The sequence below is a fragment of the Xyrauchen texanus genome, chromosome 15 (assembly GCF_025860055.1).
Source record: "Xyrauchen texanus isolate HMW12.3.18 chromosome 15, RBS_HiC_50CHRs, whole genome shotgun sequence".
NCBI lineage: Eukaryota > Metazoa > Chordata > Actinopteri > Cypriniformes > Catostomidae > Xyrauchen > Xyrauchen texanus.
Genome location: NC_068290.1, coordinates 37627630 through 37645750, shown reverse-complemented (window position 1 = coordinate 37645750; position 18121 = coordinate 37627630). Strand labels below are relative to the sequence as shown.

At 40.0% G+C, this 18121-nt stretch overlaps 1 protein-coding gene across 5 annotated transcripts in view; it reads left to right on the top strand.

Annotated features, from left to right (window-relative positions):
- LOC127655527 (CUGBP Elav-like family member 3) overlaps nucleotides 1-18121 on the top strand; it is a 55203-nt gene that overhangs the window by 14216 nt on the left and 22866 nt on the right. For 3 of the 5 annotated variants that reach the window (XR_007972051.1, XM_052143408.1, XM_052143410.1), the window contains exons 4-5: nucleotides 9542-9590; nucleotides 9873-9962. Coding sequence is in view for 4 of the 5 variants with exons in the window: in XM_052143408.1 (XP_051999368.1) it covers nucleotides 9542-9590; nucleotides 9873-9962 (139 nt within the window). In the remaining variant the exon portion in view is untranslated. The remainder of the gene's footprint in view (nucleotides 1-9541; nucleotides 9591-9872; nucleotides 9963-18121) is intronic. The other 2 variants (XM_052143411.1, XM_052143409.1) reach the window with 1 other exon arrangement.

Sequence of the window (18121 nt, the reverse complement as noted above, 5' to 3'; positions counted from 1 at the left end):
GTGAGTGTAGATGTGCTTTTGTTAAAGAAGTCTTTTTATGGGAACATGTCTTGAAGGAGAATTTAAAATAGAAGTGGTGAAATAGAGAGAGAGAGTGAGACAGCTTTTTTTCAGTATTTCCCTTATTTTGCTCAACAGCGTTTTAAGTATACGACACTAGGAACACATTCCCCCATTCCATCTTTCTAAGGCTAAGGCAGGCATCACTATTACAATTGCTCAGAATATTGCTTAGGGATTTTTCCAAACCTGTAACTCATGGTATTACATTTCGGCACACAATTGGTTAAACTAGTAGCATGCGATGTGCTGTGGACATGAATGGTACCTCAAATCATGTGGCTCGTTGAGGTAGAGGTGTTACTTTTTTAAAAGCTTGATGAATGATATTTTGCCCTGTGGATGATTAAATGAGTGAAGAGATCCCATAGGCAGTGTTGGATGAGTTACTTTTGCAATGTTATCCAGTACTGATTACAAATTACACAATTAGGTAATCTAATCTGGTTACTTTTTGATGAACCCTTTGAGTGGACCCTAATGAACCCTCATGGATTACTTGTTGCATGTTTTGATGAAAATGTAATTTTAAGTGTATAGTGGCAAAGAAGAAAGTATGCAAACCCTTTAGAATTAGCTGTTTTTCTGCATTAATTGGTCATAAAATGTCATCTTAATTAAAGATAAGATAGACTTTATGGCCCCCATATATATCACCCATACACATGCATACACACAATACCTACAGTACATACACAGACTGCCATCAACCAACCAATTGCAACACACCTGTAGTCATCATACTGGTAAAAAACAAAACAAAAAATAATAAAAACATCATAAGGTGTACAAGTTTATAGTTACAATTAAAACAGCATTATAGGGGTAAACCTCTGGCTGACTTGCCATTTAGGGCTTTGTTAGACAAGGGAATAAAGGAGTTCTTAAAACAGTTGAGCCTACTCTGGGGGGCTCTGAAACATCTACCTGAGGGAAGAAGCTGATTCATGGGTGGAGTCTGAAATTATTTTTTGGGCCTGTCTGATGATGGTTTCTTCAAAGACAACCTGGAGTGTGGGATACTGCCTGACTCCCGTGATTTTCATGGCTCTTTGTGTTAGCCGTGTAATCTAGGCTTTCAACTGTACACTTGAGATTGCCAAACCAGGCTGAGATGCCATACCGCAGGATGCTCTCAACTACAGCATGGTAGAAGAGGGGCAACACTTTCTGGTTGACATGAAAGTCACAAGTATAGACAAAGCACACTGTGCTTAAAATAACAACACACAAAAAATTATTATGTTTTGTGTCTTATTGAACACATCTCATTAAACATTCACAACATTCAGAAGGAATTTTGGACTATTCTTCCTTACAGAACTGCTTCAGCTCAGACATATTATTTGTATGTCTGGTGTGAACGGCTCTCTTGAGGTCATTCCAAAGCAGGCTACCTCCACCATACTTCACCGTTGGGATGATGTTTTCATGTTGGTATGTGGTGCCCTTTTTACGCCATGTGTGTTGCCGCATGTTCTTCCCAAACAATTAAACCTTAGTTTCATGTGTCCACAAAACATTTTCCCAGTAGCGTTGCAAAGTGTCAAGTTGGTCTGTGACAAACTTTAGGCATGCAGCAATGTTTTCTTTGGAAAGCAGAGGCTTCCTTCGTGATGTCCTGCCATAGACACCATGCCTGTTTAACGTTTTCTGTATAGTAGACTCATGAACAGAGATGTTAACCAGTTCCAATGATTCCTTCAAGTCTTTAGCTGTCACTCTAGAGTTATTATTTATCTCATTGAGCATTCTGTGGTGTGCCCTTTGAGTCATCTTGGCTGGACGGCCACTTCTAGGGAGAGTAGCCTCAGTACTAAATCATAGACAGTTTGTCTTACTGTGGACATGAATATCTAAGCTCTTCAAGACTTTGTAACCCTTTCCAGCTTTATGTAAAGCAACCATTCTTGATCATAGGTCTTCTGAGATCTCTTTTTTGCAAGGCATAGTCCACGTCAGCAGATGCTTCTTGTGAATGGCAAACTCAAAATATTTGAGTGCTTTTTATAAATCAAAGTAACTTTAACTCACACCTCCAATCCTGTTTCATTAATTGGATGACTAGATGCCAACTCCTGATTCTTATAAGCTGTTGTTGACATCTTTAGCATAGGGGTTCAATTACTTTTCCACAGCAGTTTGAATTTTTAATGGGATTTGTTTAATAAAGAAATGAAAGATTATATTTTTTTTTTAATGAAACTTTTCACCAAATAATTCTGACATCTGCATGTTCTTTATGGAGCTTGAAAATGTTGGACCTCATTGACTTGCATTGTATGGTTATAAACACATCAGAAGAAATATCTTTTTAGTTTCAGAATACTAAAAAAGTCAAAAGTCAAACGAGTTTGAGACGGAAGAAGGGATGGAATAATATAAATGATGAGAGACTTATCAGATTTGGGTGAACCATCTCTTTAGGTACCAATATTCACTCCTTTCATTAAACATAAGTAAACTTTCTTCAGAAAAAGTACAAATCTAGTATACATTTACTTATTTATCTTAAAAAAAATGTTTTGGATATTTTTCTATTTGTTCATCTTCCTACTGTCTCTTTTCTTTAACTATTGGCAACAGGCATCCTTGTTTACCTACTGATGATACAGTATGCATGCCTCCTTGACAATGGAGGAGGTCATGATGAGGCCATTGGCGGTGTTGCCAAGTCGATGTGGAGTGTCATTAGTGCTATTCACTGACTCTCTTACTTAGCTTTCCCTCATTGCCCCCTCTCTCCCTCTCTCTCTCTCTCTCTCTCTCTCTCTCTCTCTCTCTCTCTCTCTCTCTCTCTTTCCTCTTCCTCCCTATTATGCAAAATATAGTGTTAAGATATTTAAAAATCTCAAAATAGTTTTGAATGTGTATAGTGTAATAGTTGAAGCTTAAAGACACATCTCTAGCCAGTCAAATCAACCATGCCTTTAAAATCTAAATGAATGAATGAACAAACGAACACTGGAGAGCTGAATGCAAGAGTCTGGGGAATAATATGGGGATTTTGTTTGATTATTAAATTGATTTGTTGTATTAAAGAATTATGAACGTCTTGGTTGGAATTTGCATGCCACTCCCTCGGACATACGTGTATAAAAGGAGCCGGCTTGCAACCACTCATTCAGGTTTGTGCTGAGGAGCCGAAATAGAGTCCCGGCCATTTCAGCAGGTAGTTCAGTGTTGTGGCAAGAGGGACAAAACGTCTTGTTCCCTCCATCACAGACTAGAGGTTACAACAGTAACCAAGACATTCCATATCTGTCACTCACTTGACGTTGTGTCGATGTAGTGACACTCGGGTTCCCTATACAAAACGGCACAACCAGCTGAACTGTGTTACGTGGACTGGTGGTGCAGGTGTCAGGCAAGTGCACTCGGCCTCCAGGTAACCTTCCCAATGCCCACAAAAGTTGCAAGGTCCATCGTAGGAAGGTCCTTCCTCAGATGAACTCGCTAGGGAGGGGCTGCCGCTAGGAGTGTGAGCTCCGATAACCAAGTCTGGGTGGGCCAGTATGTTGCCTCCAACACAACCTGTTCTTCATCCTCCCTGACCTTGCACAAAATCTGTGCAAGCAGGCTCACTTGGGGAAATGCACATTTGCACAGGCCCTGGGGCCAGATGTGTGCCAGGGCATCTGTGCCGAGGGGGGCCTCGGTCAGAGAGTACCAGAGCGGCAGTGGGAGGATTCCCGGTAAGCGAACAGGTCTACCTGTGCTTCGCAGAATCGACTCTGAATCAGCTGAACCACCTGGGGTTGGATTCTCCACTCTCCCTTCAGCGTCACTTGCCACAACAGCGCATCCGCTGCGTGGTTGAGATTACCTGGGATGTGAGTGGCCCTCAACAACTTCAGTCGCTACTGACTCCAAAGGTGGAGACAGCGGACGAGTTGCAACATGAGACATGAGCATAAACTGCCTTGACCAACACGTGCTTGCCCTGGATCAATGAACGACGCATCCGCAGGGCCAGCAATACCGCCAGCAACTCAAGGCAGTTGATATGCCAATGCAGTCGAGGTCCTCTCCAGGAACCTGAGGCTGCGTGCCCATTGCAAACGGCTCACTAGCCTAACTTGAAGGTGTCTGTCCTGACAACGATGCGCCTGGACACTTGTTGTAACGGGACCCCTGCCTGAAATTGTTTCAGTTGGAATGCTATTCTTCCCCTGAATGACTTCAGGCAGTTCAGCACCGACTGGCCGCACTCGTTCATGAGGAAAGTGGCATCCTTGCCTCTTACTGAGGTGAAACGGACGCCATTGAACCTGGGTGGGCGCCTGGTGAACTGAATCGCGTAGCCAAGCTGGCCAGCCAACGCGACAGGATGGAGAGCATTAGCCATGCCTCCAACCTCTGAGCGAGGGGCAACAAGCGGATAATTGTGTTTGACGTACCTGTGGACGGGGCCTTGTGGCGGGGTGGAGCAAGAACTGCCACGTTCTGAGCCCGTGGCTGTGCTGAAAGAACCGCTAACATAACTTACCTTGCTCCGAGTGCCCACCATAGGACCGGTCAGCAACGGGGAAGGAGGCTGCGAAGGGGCACTTTGAAGCCTTCCTGGGGCTCTTGGTGCCAGATTGTGGGTGGGGGGCATCAACTTCATGCAGGGGCTCAGAAGAGACATTAAACTCGCCCTGGGGCAAGATGCCTGTCTCATCCCAGAACTCAACCGAGGCAAACAAGCGTACTGGGGAATGGGAGGTCCGAGGGGGTTCATCTGGCAAAACCACACCCCTTGGGTCGCAAAATCGCTAACTGCTGCTGCCTTGTGCATATAAGAAGAAGGATCAGGATGGGGAGTGGCTTTCCTTCTATAAAAGAGAGAAATCCACAATCGCAACGTTGCCATGGCCGCAGTGAGAACATGAGCCACCCACGAACGCTGTCTCAGTGTGACTATGGGGGCAGCGGCACCATGCAAACTCGCTCAGTTATGAGGAACCGAGGTTCGCCTCAGGTGGGGGGAAGTGAGAAAGCAATCTTGGCCATCAGAGAGTGATAACGACCATACACAGGAACTGCACATAAATGGAAAGACATCTTTAAAAACATGCTCTCCATCAGTGCTACTCTTTTAGAGAAAATATACTCTCTTTAAATATGCTCAAGTGTGGCTGCTGAAGCTTATCTGTGCGAGAGGGGGAGATCCCGCTGTAATGCGCCGTAAATCCAATAGCCGTTTTAACACTCTCGCTTTTTTCTTTTCATCAGAGAAGAACAAATCTGAATGAGTGGTTGCAAGCTAGCTCCTTTTATACCCGTATGTCCGGGGGAGTGGCATGCAAATTCCACTCTCCTATTTTCATTGGCCTTTTCTCAAATATCAGAGGTGTTTGGGCTCCCAAGTGTGACTTCATTGACACAACGTCGAGTGAGTGACAGACAGGGAAGTATCTTTTTTAAGGATCTTAAAGCTACAAGAAAACTGGGCAGCTGAATTGCTACCTAATTAGTTAATGACATTACTGAGAGAGTTTTTGAATGAATGGAATTTTTAAAGAAACTGGTCCCAGAACAGTTTGAAAAACACCTTATTTTCAGTCTCCGAAGGCAGCATGTTCCAATTTTTGGACACAGCTTCTGTCTCTTTCTCCCTCTCTCTCTCTTTTTCTATATACTCTTCACTGTGTACTGTTCTCTCTCACCCTTATTTCTCATTGCAGCATACTGTAATTCCTTTATACCATTGACTATTTGAAATATGCACTTCACAATTCCAAGATTCTTCGCATTATCCTCCTAAACTTAAATGATCTGTTTCTTGCTCTCTCGCTCCATGACTAAGCACATTGCTGTGCGCGTGACGTTTTACAAATGCGTTTGTCGTGACTCTCCAGGAAGCACGAGCATGAAGTCTTCTCTCTTTTCACTCCTACTTACTTGCTCTCATCTCTGGCTGCCTGCACATTTCTCTTTTAAAGCAATTGTTGTAAAAAATGTACTTACCCTCATGTCATTAAAAAAAAGATAGACTTTCTTTTTTACACAAAACATTAAATAAATTGGTATGATGGATGTTGTTGAGCTACAAGAGGCACACAAAATGACAAAAAAGGACCATGAAAGTAATATTAAAATAGTCCTTATGGCTTCCAAGTCTTCTGGAGCCATATGATAGCTTTATCTGGTGGACTGGCCGATTTGAATGGTTATTCACTAAAAATGTTCTCCTCCTCAAAGCTCTCACATCTTTGTTGTATACATTTAAAGGGGTCATGAAATGCTCTTTTTTAATAGTTTTATTATCTTCCCTGAGGTCAACTGATAATGTTAGTAAAGTTTTTCTGCATTAAAACAGTCAGAATTTAATCATAAATTATAATTTTGCACCCTGTCTCTGGCTCTCTGTCTGAAACGCTCGGTTTTGGCATAAGTGCCTCCTTAAAACATAAATGCCCACTGTTTTGATTGGCTAACATCATGCAGCCCCTCAAATACAGCTATTTTTTAATCTTAAAGAGCAACATGCAGGTTGAATTTATAACTGAATTAATACTTTATATTGTCTGCAGAGGTCTTTTAAAAACACATATGTAGAAATTACTAATGAAATCTCATTTGATGTAGAGATTTTGATGAAAATGTGCTAGGCTCTGGAATACGCCTTTCCGCTATCAACGCGTCATATGACGTAGAGGCGAGGCAAACAAAAGAGCTCATGGTCAGCTCTCATTGTGGGTGTTGATGTAGTTAGAGCAGTACAGAAAGTTTTAGAGAAGCCATAATGGTAAATTATTGAGTTTGTGCTGGTTGCACGAATTCCAGCCTGTCAGGACATCGTGTCCATCATTTTCCTTCTAGAAAAAACAAGGCTTTTCGGTCTTGAGTGCCTTTTGTGCAGGTGAAGAGAGCAGACTTCACTGCCGCGTCTGTTACCACACACTCGGTCGTTTGTGGCGCACATTTCACTCCGGAGAATTATCGACCTGGAGATTTGTTGGAGTCTCGGATGGGATTTCGGAGTAAGGACCACGTGAGGCTGATTACTGATGCTGTTCCCTCGGTGCACTCGATGGAATCAAGTCCACCGTCAAAGTTTACACCGGATTTTGGCGCGGGCTGGACTGGAGGACAAAGTGCTAACGTTAGCAGACATTCTGTGCAACGTAAACGAGGACTTAGCAGAGTAAGTCTTACTTTTAATTATTTTAACTCTTAATTTGCTCATAATTATAGGCCTGTGGGCCATCATAGGTATGTTCGTCCACACCGGAGAACTCGGTTTCTTCATTCGCATCCATTGTAACCTGAGCTTGAACTTGACCAGACTCCTCAGCCCATCGTCACTTCGGTTAGTGCTTTATAGACGCGGAAGTTATTTTATCACAATTTATCTCAAAATATCGTTAATGGCTAAATATATATTACTCCAGTTCAGAAAATCTAGTTGTTTTATCATCAACATACACTATGCTATATAGGGGTGTCCAACCTGCATGTTGCTCTTTAATAGGAACAAACTGAATAAGCACCACAACATTATAAAACTAAATGTCAGGGTTTACACATAACGCACAGCCAACACATTGCATCTGAATATATTAAACTGTTCATCTCAAGCACAACTGTTAATACTCACACCCTGTCTACACCAGACACAAGAGTTGTGTTAGAAGCAATAGAACCCATTATAATCAATGATGCTGTCTACCATGGAAGCATCCATTGCGGCGCGTTGTGCTGACAGTAAACAGATGTCCTGCTCCACTTTGCACTGCATGCGCTGGCACTACTACTGCCAACAACACAAAGAAACTATTTAGAAAGTTAGTGTCGACACGCCCGGTGTAAACAGCCTCAAGCCGTTTTATCACGTCGTGTCAACGGATGTGCCCGTTGTAAGCAGGGTGTCAGCATGTCAGTCATGATGACATATGAAATATTCATGAATGAAACTGTTTACTCAAGTTTTTTTGTGATCGCATCCAAGTGCTTTTAACTGTCCCATCCTTCAATAGCAGTACCGTTGCACATCTTTAATCATACCATCAACTAAAAATAGCACAGATGGGTGAAAGAAAGCATCCATGATGCGTTTGTGCTCAAAACAGCAGGAGGCAACATCTGAATGACGGAGAGCTTCTCCTCTTCAGAGTTGTAACTTGACACCACGTCTTTTAAAAGTGGCCCGAAATATGAATGAAGCGGTCAAAGATATCTGTCTGTGCATGTTTATGTAAAAAAACATTTAAATCCAGACAGACAAATGAAGGTTTCCTGTGTAAGTCCACTTAGGATGAATCTCCCATGACAGGCCTGTCTCTCTCCTCTTCACCTGTTTGACTGACTGACTGACTGAGCATCGGTGGGCGGGGCCAAGGGCATATGCAGATGTATTTGACCGGGACAAGTTCCACAAATTCCAAAGGAGACCTTTTTGCAGCTTGGTTTAAATAAATGCTCTTTTTCTATTAAGGAAGATGTTTTCAGTTCTGAAACATACAGTATGTTTTGTAGTACAATGACCTCTTATATGTCAACAAAAATGTGATTCCTCATGTCACAACCCCTTTAAAAAACTGTGTTAACATGTGTTGCACAATGTCTCTTAACTTAATGTAATCATGTTTCCCTCTAAGGTACGAATTTAATTTATGCGGAAATTGGAATATTGCAAAAACAGTGTTTAAGAGAACAAAGTTGTAATCTGTGGGGAAATTGGTGCAAAATAGACATAAAAATTAAAGCCAATGTGTCTCTGATATTAAATGTAATGAATTACTAGAGCGCACAGTTGTAAAATTGGATATAACTATACAGTTTAGTAAGTGATTTATCACACATATTGATTACATCTCTTGGCTATACATTTGAAACACTTTTGCCACAAATGCTGCCGATTGAGCTTAACTTGTATTGAATCCAGATTATTACTAATAGTATTACAGCTGCTGTCAGTCTATTCCCGATCCTGCAGTTTAGCTACAATCTGTTTTGATGACTGCTGCGGACACTGTCACAAATGTCACTATTTGCAGTGATTCCAAACCTACCTATATTCCTCCCTTTTCACTGGAAGGATTTCTCACACACACACACACACACACACACACACACACACACACACACACTGAGTCTTCAGTGTAATCCACTGTCTGTGTAATCCTGATCAGATGGCCATCATTCTAAAGCTTATCGCTCTACAGTGTGTGAGTGTTTAGGTGCAGAATGGCAGCGATTTCAAAGGTTAAACCTTTAAAAGATATATCTATATGTTAAAGAGCATATGGAAATCAGCATAAAGTCTCATACATTTTGCAGCTTATTCTGTCCTAGAATCAACCACTTACATACGAAGAGAACGTCTGACCGACAAGTAAAGCAACCAACCACAGTTCAATTTGCAGTATTGAGTTAGTAAGCTTGTGTTCCATTCTGAACATAGCCTATGTACTGTTGTATGGTTATTGAATATAATTTGAATATCTGACACATTGTTTCATTACTTTTTTGACTATTATGATTTATTTTCCAGATGAATCGACCCATTCAGGTGAAGCCTGCAGACAGTGAGGGGAGAGGAGGTACTGTAAAACATCAGTTTCCATTCTAAACACCCTTTTCCTAAATCACTGTGGCATTTTAAAAGCTATTTTCTTATTATACAGTCTCACCTTCACACTTCACAGCTCTCCTCTTCTCTTTCCTCTTGTTTTCCTTGATAGTTCATAAATTACCAATTGTCTATTGAAGTACGTGTACACATCCTCATAGGCTGTTTAACCTGTGTAGCTTAACTTAAAGTAACAGTTCACCCAAAACTTCTGTCATTATTTACTCACCGTCATGTTTTTACAAACCTGTAGGGCTTTCTTTCTTCCGTGGAACACAAGAGGAGATGTTAGGCAGAATGTTAGGATCTGACAGCCTCAGCTGCCATTCACGTCATTGTAGAGGTGAGAAAATGATGTCAGAATTTTTTATTTTTGGGTGAACTAATCCTTTAAAAAGTAGCAATCTAGCATGAAGGAAAACGGATTCATTGTTTAGCAGTGATAATTTAGGCCCATACAGTTTTCTAATCAAAGAAAAATAAAAAGAACTAAAATCATAAACTGACAAGACCAAGTTCAGTAAAACAGTTCAATCTGATCAATGAAACATGCCAGACTGCCTAGCCTGTCCATAGGGCTGGGCGATAAAACAATATCCATATATTTATAGACAGAAAAAAATTCCTAGATATCGATGATAAACTTTTAAGTAATTTTCTATATTTAGCCTATGTTCTACATAGATGATCAGATCAGGTGTGTGTCGCTAAATACACCAGCAGTGTGGTAAAATTATACACACAACTAGCTAACTGAATCACAGTCATGAAATCAGCCAGTTAGGAAGTATTAGCAGGCTAGTGGCTACATAGCCCTGCTGTTGCATAAACCATTAATAAGGCTAGGTAGCCGGTACTTGGCACCTAGCAATGCAATACAGCTCTCAACTGAACACAACATCAACACCATTGCTGTTTAGTTATGTACTATTTAGTTGATCCACAGTGCTGTCACAGGCAAGAAAGTGTTTCTTCTTGTTGTGATGTTTATTAGTGGTTGGCAATCCAGTTTATGGTGCATTACTGCCAAAGTCTTTCTAGCAAGTCAGTCCACTGGCGGCCATCTTTGGAATGCTCTTGGGTGCAGTTCCTATCTTCTTGAATGGGGAAAGACCAAAATCTCCAAAACGGTGGGTCAAGATTATGATCAAAGGACGTATTTAAAATCAGCTGTAATATCTGACAACACTTGGAATCATAAATTGTGCTTCTTTTCCTAAAAGCTATTTTTACCGCTGGTATAGCTAATGCACATGCGCGTTCTCAAGTTGATTGGCAGGCGATGTCTGTATAAAAGGTGATTGACTCTTTTACCTGTTAGGCGGGACTTCCTTTCAAAAAGGAAGTCCCGCCTAATTTATCCCAAATTTATCCCAAATTGTTCCAATTTATCCCATTCATTTTAATAGAAGTGGCCCATCTCTGCTAAATAGTCTGTTACCACCAATTTCTGGAGTGTGGAGCTTCACAAGAAAGTCTTTAAGTGGAGTTAAACATCTGCTGAAGACGATGAAATTGGTGAAATTTAATCTAAAATAGGTCAAACACCTTATGTAGGATTAAATCCTAAATTGAGTATACTTCTTGAATTTTAAATTAAAAGGTACCTTATCCTGTTGAGTTTACTTGTAAACAAACATGTTATGGGTATAGTCGTTCTTGAGGTCTTACATGGTACAAAATTAACATTTACATTTATGCATTTGGCAGACGCTTTTATCCAAAGCGACTTACAGTGCACTTATTACAGGGACAATCCCCCAGGAGCAGCCTGGATTTAAGTGCCTTGCTCAAGGTCACAATGGTTGTGGCTGTGGGGATCAAACCTACAACCTTCTGTTTACCAGTTCTGTGCTTTAGCCCACTACACCACCACCACTCCAGTATGTACAGTATACCATGATAAATATCGATATCAATTGATATGAAAATAAATATTGTGATAATATTTCAATACATGGTGTTCCACAATGTGGTTTATTACCTCAAGGTGCAAATAAAAAAACAGTAGCTACGTTTTCATACAAATAGCAAATTTTATGCAAAAAAATAAATATTCTCAAAATCTATTTGCGAATAAAGCAGAGTATCCATCTCATGTGTTTTACAGAAAAAAAATAGTCACATCAAGGGAAAGTATTTTATTACATTTAATAAATAACTTGCGGTTTAGAGAAGAACCTTATGTTTGCAGGTTACACTTTAGATGTCATGTCTGGGAGTGAAAGCACGTCACACAGTTCTGTTATGAGAGGCACTGTAGGCTAAAAGTAGCCAATCATTTTGATGGCAGGTGTACTTGCTTATGTATTACTTTTATGCTGCCTAAATATGCCTTTTGGACCATCAAACAGCCAGCAGCATCATGGCACCCATTCACTTGCATTGTATGAACACAGAGCTGAAATGTGCTTATAAAACTCTACTGATGAAGAAAAGTCATACACATCTGGGATGGCTTAAAGGTGAGTAAATCATGAGAGAATTATCATTTTTGGGTGTAACCCTTTAAAACCAGCACAACTAAAATATTAATGTTAGTTGTTGACCATACTAATCAACTAGTCGATTGGTCAACCACCCTGGCACATACCTAGTTCAGACTAAAATGCAAAATAAAAGAATAAGATGCCAGGATTTCATTCTGGCAGATTAAAAAGGTTTGGTATTGGAAATCTTAAGGTTATTATCAGTAATGCCATTCTGACTCTCCTGAACAGGTTGAAGTCACATGGTGATAACAAGCCAGTAGACGATTTGATTGATTTTCACTTTTGATACAATATAGCTTGTAGAGTATCGTTACGAGTAAAAGAGCCAAGATGACAAGACCTACGATGACCCACTTATAAATGATCAGATCTTCTGCCACATTGGAGTTGCACTCTGTATGGTTTCCACCTGGGCTAGACTGTTTCCCTGTGTGAATCAAAGGAGATCGTTTGGATTATACACAAGACATTGTGACATCATTTTCAGAACATTTAAACACATTTGACCCCCTAATTCTCATTACCACAATGTGGTTTAATATACACTCCCTGAGCAGTTTAGTAGGAACACTATGGTCCTAATAAAGTTCTCGATGTGCTCTCTTGCTGTTGTAGCCCATCCACCTCAAGGCAATTTTAGGGACTCTGGGGGCCCTGGGCAAAAACTAAATGAAAAGCAGGCCCTTCTGTGGTATGTCCTCTATCATGAGCAGAGCAGGATGTTGCTGTAGAAGTTGATGAAACTACTAAATAATTAAAGTAAATAATTACAAACCTTCAGATATCTGATAAAATATAGCATGAATATTCTCATTGTAACACACAGAATTAGGTAAAATATATTTTTAGAGCAGGCCATATCAATATCAATAATAACAAATTGTGATACATTGAACTGGCATTCAGTTTATGTGCTTTTCTGTGGTGTTGTAAAGACATCAGTAATGCTCTTAGAGAGAGAAAAGAAAGCATGGAACAGTTAATCTACTTACTTTCAATAATAATCATTCATTTTTGTAACATATAGGTTCAAAAGCTGACAATGCCATCTCACATCCACTCTTTTCATTATTAATATACACTCACCTAAAGGATTGTTAAGAACACCATACTAATACTGTGTTTGACCCCCTTTGCCTTCAGAACTGCCTTAATTCTACGTGGCATTGATTCAACAAGGTGCTGAAAGCATTCTGAAAGCATTCATAGAAATGTTGGCCCATATTGATAGGATAGCATCTTGCAGTTGATGGAGATTTGTGGGATGCACATCCAGGGCACGAAGCTCCCGTTCCACCACATCCCAAAGATGCTCTATTGGGTTGAGATCTGGTGACTGTGGGGGCCATTTTAGTACAGTGAACTCATTGTCATGTTCAAGAAACCAATTTGAAATGATTCGAGCTTTGTGACATGGTGCATTATCCTGCTGGAAGTAGCCATCAGAGGATGGGTACATGGTGGCCATAAAGGGATGGACATGGTCAGAAACAATGCTCAGGTAGGCCGTGGCATTTAAACGATGCCCAATTGGCACTAAGGGGCCTAAAGTGTGCCAAGAAAACATCCCCCACACCATTACACCACCACCACCAGCCTGCACAGTGGTAACAAGGCATGATGGATCCATGTTCTCATTCTGTTTACGCCAAATTCTGACTCTACCATCTGAATGTCTCAACAGAAATCGAGACTCATCAGACCAGGCAACATTTTTCCAGTCTTCAACTGTCCAATTTTGGTGAGCTCTTGCAAATTGTAGCCTCTTTTTCCTATTTGTAGTGGAGATGAGTGGTACCCGGTGGGGTCTTCTGCTGTTGTAGCCCATCCGCCTCAAGGTTGTGCGTGTTGTGGCTTCACAAATGCTTTGCTGCATACCTCGGTTGTAACGAGTGGTTATTTCAGGCAAAGTTGCTCTTCTATCAGCTTGAATCAGTCGGCCCATTCTCCTCTGACCTCTAGCATCAACAAGGCATTTTCAGCCCACAGGACTGCCGCATACTGGATGTTTTTCCCTTTTCACACCATTCTTTGTAAACCCTAGAAATGGTTGTGCATGAAAATCCCAGTAACTTAGCAGATTGTGAAATACTCAGACCGGCCCGTCTGGCACCAACAACCATGCCACGCTCAAAATTGCTTAAATCACCTTTCTTTCCCATTCTGACATTCAGTTTGGAGTTCAGGAGATTGTCTTGACCAGGACCACACCCCTAAATGCATTGAAGCAACTGCCATGTGATTGGTTGATTAGATAATTGCATTAATGAGAAATTGAACAGGTGTTCCTAATAATCCTTTAGGTGAGTGTATGATCTAATCCATTGTAGAAGTTGCTAATCCAAACTTGACAGAAAAAATTAAATAGCTGATTCTTTTCTATATGTGCCCCTCTCTCTTTCTGTATATATGTAACACAGCATATAAGAGTTTAATATCGCTCTTGTGATTTCTGATCACATAATTTAGAAGACATATGAAACATATGAGAATCCATAAAATACCGATTGTGACTCACGCAGCCATTGCCGATCTTTTCGTGAGATGGGATAATAATAAAGTGCTCAGTTCCAAATAAAGTACTCAGTAAGTGTATGACCATATTATGCAAGTTAAAAACAAGATTTGTAATGACGTTTTCCATTCTTACCATTCACATATAGCATATAAGCGTGTGGGTATCCTTTAATAGCTTCATCATTGACAAAGCAGCGGTACAGTCCAGCATCTGTCTTGCAAACACCAGAGTTTGTCAAAGAGAGGTCGGCGCTTTTGAAGCAGTCCTCTTCCAGTGATACTCTACTTTCACAGTGTCTGGATCCACTAATCGTGTAGTGAAGAACTCTTTTATCATCATGCATCCACATCACATCCTTTGCATTGTTCGCATAACACTGAAGGGTGATGATTTCCGACTCGGCTGCTGTCACTTTTAGAGCAACTGTGGGGAAAACATTTCAATCCAAAATCAGTCATATTATTAAATTTTCTGCGGTCTAATATGCAATTCTTGACACTACTAACATATTTACTTTAGCTTTGGCAGATACAGTAATGACTTACTCAAAATGTCTAATTTAACTAAATGTTTGATCCCATCACAGACACACTCGTATAACCCAAGGTTACTGTATTTTGCTTAGACGAGAACCAACTTTTCTTTGTTGTTTGTGAATTTTCCCTGAAAACCTTCCTCAAAAGTGCATGTCTGTGTATGGCACTTGGCAATAGTTGCCTCTGTTGGGAATTTCATGCTCCATACTACATTCTCACAGCTGCTGGTTTTACAGGACAGAATCACTGGCTGGTTTATTAATGTAGTAACAGCCTCAATACTCTGGGAGCATGTGCCTGAAAAACAAACCAAAGAAAAGACAGTCGATTCTGTATACCTGTATTAAGCATAAAGAAACTAGACACTGTTGACATTATGATAATGATCCCTGAAGAAACTTTAGTGTGAAAAAGCAACATGATATAAAGTGCACAGATATAAAATGGTACAATGGTCATGAACAAAGTAATTCCTGAACCAAAATGCTTATTAAAATAAACGAAAACGTGTCATACCTTTGTGAAATAAAAGTGTAATTATAATGATTAGAAACTCAGCACACCCTGTGGCCTTCATGGTGATGCACTGAAACACAAATCAAGAAATGTTGTTATATTTCATGCCAGTCACCCTTCTCCGCTTCAAATACAATCAAACTACACTGCAAATAAAAAAGTTGCCATTTGAATTTCAATAAGCAGATATTTAAGAGTCTATGATTGAATCATTATTGCAGTGATTGATATTTTTCAGCTGGCAACAATTCTTTAAACCCAAACTGATGCAGTGTGTAGCTTCTCATTTCTTAAACAATCATGTCAGAAGACGTATCCTGTGTTCGTGGAAATTATGTTACTGTGTTTCAGAAGGGGCAAATTATTGGCCTGCATCAAGCAAAGAGAACAACTAAGGAGATTGCTGAAATCACTGGAATTGGGTTAAGAACTGTCCAACAGATTATTAAAACATTGAAGAATAGTGGTGAACCATCAGCTTCGTGGAAGAAATGTGGAAGGAATACATCTTGAATGATCGTGATCAGAGTCACTAAAACACTAAGTCACATCACAAAAAATCGACAGTACACTATGTGTAATAGTGGAAGTAAGAGCATTTCCACATGCACAATGTGACGAGAACTTACAGTGCTCACTGTACAAGCCTCTGGAGGCAGTGTTAAGATCTGGAGATGCTTCAACTGGTCAGTTCGAGGCTCAGCAACATTATGCAGCAATACAATGAAGTGAGCAGATCTGAATGTACTGAATGACCAGGTTATCCTATCAAGGGATTTTTTCTTCCCTGACGGCACGGGCATACTCCAGGACAACAATGCCAAGATTCATCTGGCTCAAATTGTGAAAGAGTGATTCAGGGAGCTTGAGGAATCATTTTCACACATGAATTGGCCCCCACAGAGTCCTGATCTTAACTCCATTGAAAGTCTTTGGGATGTGCTGGAGAAGAAATTAAGGGGTGGTTTGACTGTCCCATCATCAATTCAAGACTTTGGACAGAAATAAATGTTGTGACATTGCATAAGGTTATTGAAACAATGGGTATGCCATGACGAATGCGTGCCGTAATCAATGCTAAAGGCGGTCCATCTTCGGTTATCTTCTGAATTTTTAATAATTCATAAAATACATTTGATATCATTCTTCATTATGTATTTTGTCATTTAATGTAAACAACTAAATGAAATATTTTATGTAATTATGTATTTTCACAAATAAGTTGAATAATTCAATAACTCTGAAAGGTACGCATATATATATATATATATATATATATATATATATATATATATTTACAGTATTTAGATGGACATATTTTTTATTGAATGGATGTCATATTAACCATACTATAAATTCAGATTGAATTCCACTCAATTAGCCTATTGGTTATAATGAATAGTGAAGAGTCTTGTAATGTACACCTAACACATGGAATTATTTACCAACAACCCCATAAATTAGAATCATTGTTTACAACATGCCAAAAGATATAACTTTACCTTTTCACTTCAAAATAAAAACAATATTATTAATCCATAAATCTAAATACATGTCTGTGTCAACAAATCCCCATTAACAGATGGACATCTAACTTTTAATATCTAACATGATAGAATTATCACAGATCACGATTTTCCAATGACACAAGATCAATTAACCTCAAAACTGTTTTGAGGAAATACATTTTACAAATCATGATATTTAGATGAAGCGCAGACAGGTTGAGATGAGACTAAAGGAATAGGTCACCCTAAAATTAAAATTTGCTGATAATGTATTCACCCTCAAGCCATGTAAGATGTATATGACCTTCTTTCTTTATCAGAACAGGATTTAAGATTTTTAGGAATGTATCCCAGGTTTTTAGCTTCATCCAATGCAAGTGAATGGACACCAATTTTTGATGGTCCAAAAAGCACACTTGGTCAGCATCAGGGCCTTAGCTAGTGGGGTGAAAGTTGGTAACGCTTCTAGGAGCCCAAAAGTCCAGGGGGACCCACAACAAATTCTGAACTGTATTTTTTAATAGGAAAGGGGCCCAGAGCAAAAAACAGTCAGGGGGCCCAGGTTACTTTGCTACGGTCCTGGTCTGCATCAAAGTCATCCGCACGACTCCTGCCGATCAAGTAATGTCTTCTGAAGTGAATCAATACATTTGTGTTCCTGTAAACACTGAATCCTCACGTCGCTCTGTTTACCACAGAGGAGCTTACATCACGCGAGAATTCAGAAGTTCTGCTCAGTTTACCACAGAGGAGCGTACTTCCTGTGAGAATTAGGTAAATTCAAACAGCTACAGAGAGCTGGCAGAAGCACAGATTTAAAGTTAAAAACGTTTTAATTAGCGATTCATTTTTCACACAAACGTATCGATTCACTTCATAAGACATACTTAATCGACTGGAGTCACGTGGATAACTTTAACGCTGACTAAGTG